Below are 4,662 nucleotides of genomic sequence, written 5' to 3' on the forward strand. Positions count from 1 at the left end.
TGCAGAAAGTGCTGTTGGACAGCGCTGATGTGGACCTCTGTCTTAGCTGTGGTTGTGGATGTCATGTTCTTGAAATCATGAATCCTGTTTATAGCCCTGGTTCTTCTGTGGTTCCCTATGCAAATTCCAAAGGAATTGGTTATCCAGCTGGTTTCCCCATGGGCTACGCAACAGCGGCTCCCACCTACTCCCCTAACATGTACCCTGGAGCGAACCCCACCTTCCAAACAGGTTACACTCCTGGCACACCTTACAAAGTGTCCTGTTCCCCCACCAGTGGGGCAGTGCCACCATACTCCTCCTCCCCCAACCCCTACCAGACCACCGTGTACCCCGTGCGAAGTGCCTACCCCCAGCAGAGCCCATATGCACAACAAGGCACATACTGCACACAATCCCTGTACGCAGCACCTCCTCACGTCGTCCACCACACCACGGATGTGCAACCCAATGGCATGCCGGCGACGGTGTACCCTGCACCTATCCCTCCACCTACAGGCAACGGGGTCACCACGGGCATGGTGGCTGGGACCACTATGGCGATGTCAGCAGGTACCCTGCTGACTGCCCACTCCCCAACTCCTGTCGCCCCTCACCGAGTCAAGGTGCCCACATATCGGGCCCCCGGAACACCCACCTACAGCTACGTGCCCCCTCCGTGGTGATCACCCTGCAAATGTTTGAGGATGGAGCTGTGCGTTCACATAATGGAGGTTCCACAGCTGGTGCTGCAGGCCTGGCGCCTCCAGCCCGGACTTTCTTCCTAATGCTCTGACACTTAGCTAGCACTCCTGCGGCCCGCCCAGCAGGTCCCAGCGCCATGATTCTCCAGCTGACTCTGGGTTGTTCTTACAGAAAATCCTGTTTTGTGGGCTGCCTGGCAATTTTTTAGCTAACTATAATGATAAAAAGGGAGTATTAATCTATTCAGAATCATATCTAGTTGAATGCATGTTTAAAAAAACAAACACAAAAACAAAGCTTGCTCAATCTACCTGCAGTGACTGATGCAAACCCATGATATGCAAAATCCAAAGGAATGGAAAGTGTTTTACAGCTTGTATCCCTAATGCACTGTTGTAACGTACGCAAAGTCTTAAAGTTGTAAGTGTTAAAGTGAATTTCTTCATAGAGCAAAAAAAAAAAAACAACAACAAAAGATGTAAAGATTTTGAATAACTCAGCTACACAAATACACAATTTATTAAGTGACTATTGATTACAACCCATAAATAAGTTAAAATAGATTAAATATTTATAAGGAAAAAATAAGAAAGAATTATGCATTTAGAAATTGAGAACAAGTCTTCTAAATTGCTATAGGTTTAGGAAGATGTAAAAAGAAATATATCAAGATATGTGAAGAAGAAGGAGATACTTTTCAAACTTGTAGGATATGACTGAAGACATATTGTAGAAGGGACATAAATTTTGGCCTGCATTTAATATTTAGTCACAGAAATACATTTACAGGAATGTTAGGCAATATATCTGGGGAATTAAGAGATATCCGAGAAAAACAAACTAAAAATAAAGTAAAACAAAAGTCTTGTGCCATATAAAAAATGATTAATTTACCATAAAGTATAATTTAAAACAAACAGTAAACAGGTTCTGGAAGTTAAGGATGAAGATTTTATAAGAAACACAAAGGGAAAAAAAAGTATAAGGAAAACTGGATGAAAATGCTAGATACAAAAATTAATTGTTAAAGAATATATAACTAACAAAAGTGCTAATTAACAGAACAGACATAACCAGTTACTGATTATTCTGCTGAATTGTCACATAGTGTAACCCTCTCAGACAACATCCAGATAAACAAATTGCTTTAACATAATAAGCATCACCAAAATAAAGTAAATAAGTAAATACACAGGAGGAGATATTTGAAGAAAATAATGAAATTTTTTTCCCATTTGAAGCAAGATTATATTTCCCCCTCAAAATTGATATGCAATGCCAAACATAATATAGTAAAAAAAAATCTACACATGGGCATATTTGTAAAGTTTAAGACCATGAAAGGTAAAGAGAAAATTCTAAGCTTTCTCAAAAGAATGCCTTACAAAACAAAATAATTATGGTCTCATCTGACTATTCCGTGGCAACACTGATATATTTTATCCTCAATTTTGCAATAAGGAAACTAAAAGCTTCAGTTATTTTCCCCAAAATACAGCAAATGGGAGAGCCTGTCAATGTTGTCAGAATTTATTCCTAAGTAGTTGGATCCTGAGTTTCCTATACTCATCACCATATACACTTGTGTGTGCTGCTCTATATACATGACTTTCGTTTATCCCTCAACTAGTATCTACCCAGTTGAATGCAAGTACAATATGGCAAGCAACGTCCTCAGCACTTTGGATGCATCAGTGAAGAACAAAGACAAAAATGCTTATGGGTGCATTATATTTTAGGTTGAGTGCATGTGTGTGTGGGAAAGGCAGATACTAAACGTAAACATAATAAATAGGTAAATTCTATTGTATGTTAGAAGATCATCAGTGCTACAGTGAAAGGAAAAGTGGGACAAAAGTGAGGCCAATCAAGAGTGACAGTGGTGATAGTGGGGAGCTCATGCTAGGCCCCACTGAGTAGCTAACTTTGGAGCACAGACTGGAAAGAAATGAGGGAATTCACCCCATAGATTCTTGGAGAAAGAGCAGTCTAGTAAGAGAAACCTCCAAGTGCACCAGCCCTCAGGCATGACTGTGGACAGTGTGTTCTAGAATCACACGGATGCCTGTTTGGTTGGAAGGAAGAGGAGAAGGTGAGAGCAGTGAGAGATGAGGTCAGAGGGTAAGTAGGAACTACACTGGTAGGGTCCTGGAGGCCTTCATGGGGACCATGGCTTTGGCTCCAAGGTTGCTGGGAAGCTGTTGCAGGGCTTTGAGCAGGGGAGTGCCATGATATGACTCTCACATAGGACTCGGGCTACTCTGTTGAGGGTAGGTTGCTGAGGGACATGGACTGAAGAAGGGAGATTAGGCAAACATTTCAGAAATTTGAGTGAAAGTTATGGGCAGCTCAGAGCAGAGTGGTAGCTGTGGAGGTGCTGAGAAGTCACCAGATTCTCGGTGTGTTTGGAGGTAGAACCAACAGAAAACCTGGTGGACGGGACACAGAGCGTGTGCAGTGAGAATCCTCATGGGTGACCTCAAAGCTTTGGGCTTGAGCCGCTGAAAAACGTCACTGCCATTCAAAGTACTGAGGAAGGAGGTGCTGGGGCAGTATGGGATGGGGGATCTGGATACAGGTTTGGACTTATGATGTCGGAGATGTTTAAGAGCCATTCAAAGGGAAAGGTCACCTAGACAGGTAGATGAGTGACTGAATCAGCAAGCAAATATATATGAAATCTTTAGGAACCATCAAAACAAAGGCAAACAACCCACTAGAAAAAAAGTGTGCAAAAGGAATGAACAATAGTGTAACAGAAATTGTGGATGACCAATAAACATATCAAATACCACTGAGTATAATTAATAATTATGGAAATGAAAATGAAAGCATTAGGTAGTATTCCACACTTGCTATTTTTTGTCAAATACTTCATTGAGTGAACAGACCAAGTTTGGACAATGATGTGAAGCACAGTGAACTCGGATGCATTGGGGGTAGAAGTATAAATCTGTGCAATCACTGAAAAATAATCAGGAATTACCTGGTAAAGGTTCTACAATCATTTATTTTTGTCTTAAGTATTCACTGTAAAACAATTTCTACTTTCACAAGGAGACTTGTCCAGATACACTCATTGAACTCTTATTTGTAATTGCAGAAAATTAGAGTAAAAAGACCTGAGTAGATTGTGTTTAAACAACGTAAAACTATACAGAAGTTATTATCCTTTTAAGTGATTTATAAACATCAGCACATCAGCATATCCCAGGACAAAAGGCAAGAAAAGAAAAGACAAAAGAACACTTTCAGTGTGATTCTTTGAATATAAAGCTCAAAAGAGACACACACATATTTGAAGATACAAACACTTATGATAAGGTTATAAAGAAACCAAAGGATTGACTGAAACAAATTTAAAAATGTAGCTCTCTGGGAAATGTAGGAAGAGGCCACCAGGGGTTTGAATGGATTGCTGATGTATATTTCCTATATATGTGATGATCACTGGTTATTACATTTTATTTTAAATGTGCTAATATTAATGAGATTATTCTCTTGTGTGTACAATATATTTTATAATAAGAATTAAAATAATTTTAATTTTAAAAGTTTCAAAAATCAGCACAAAACCACTAAGGAGACTTCACCTTGTGGTTCTACTACACCATATTAATGAGTACACTGTTGTCATCCCACTCTCGATATACTTGCAAATACAGATCTGCTTCTGTTAAGCAAATGATCCACTCACTGCGTTCCAGAAATAACCTAAATATGGCAAGCACTCAATAACATTTGCACTAAAGTAGACCGGAAATCAGCAGTTGATTTGAACATTCACAGCAATGGGAAGTCTAATGGCTAACAAATACGGGAGGAGATGATCACTTCCATACCTAATCCATAGACAGCAATAAAATATTACTTTATTCTCACCAGGATGATGACAAACTTAGCATCATGGTTGTGGGATCCAAAACAAGCAAAAAAAATGATGGAGGACGTATTACTGTAGATGCGACAAAAAAAGTG

The 4,662-nt window shown here is 39.8% G+C and overlaps 1 protein-coding gene across 1 annotated transcript; it reads left to right on the forward strand.

Moving 5' to 3' along the window:
- Window positions 1-77: 77 nt before the first annotated feature.
- On the forward strand, window positions 78-1,020 carry LOC124232033 (myelin-associated neurite-outgrowth inhibitor-like). The gene has a single exon (XM_046649017.1). It carries the CDS (start codon window positions 78-80, stop codon window positions 663-665), a length of 588 nt encoding a protein of 195 aa, XP_046504973.1. The 3' UTR covers window positions 666-1,020.
- The last annotated feature ends 3,642 nt before the right edge of the window (window positions 1,021-4,662 follow it).

Source organism: Equus quagga, unplaced genomic scaffold (genome assembly GCF_021613505.1).
Source record: "Equus quagga isolate Etosha38 unplaced genomic scaffold, UCLA_HA_Equagga_1.0 HiC_scaffold_18000_RagTag, whole genome shotgun sequence".
Lineage (NCBI taxonomy): Eukaryota > Metazoa > Chordata > Mammalia > Perissodactyla > Equidae > Equus > Equus quagga.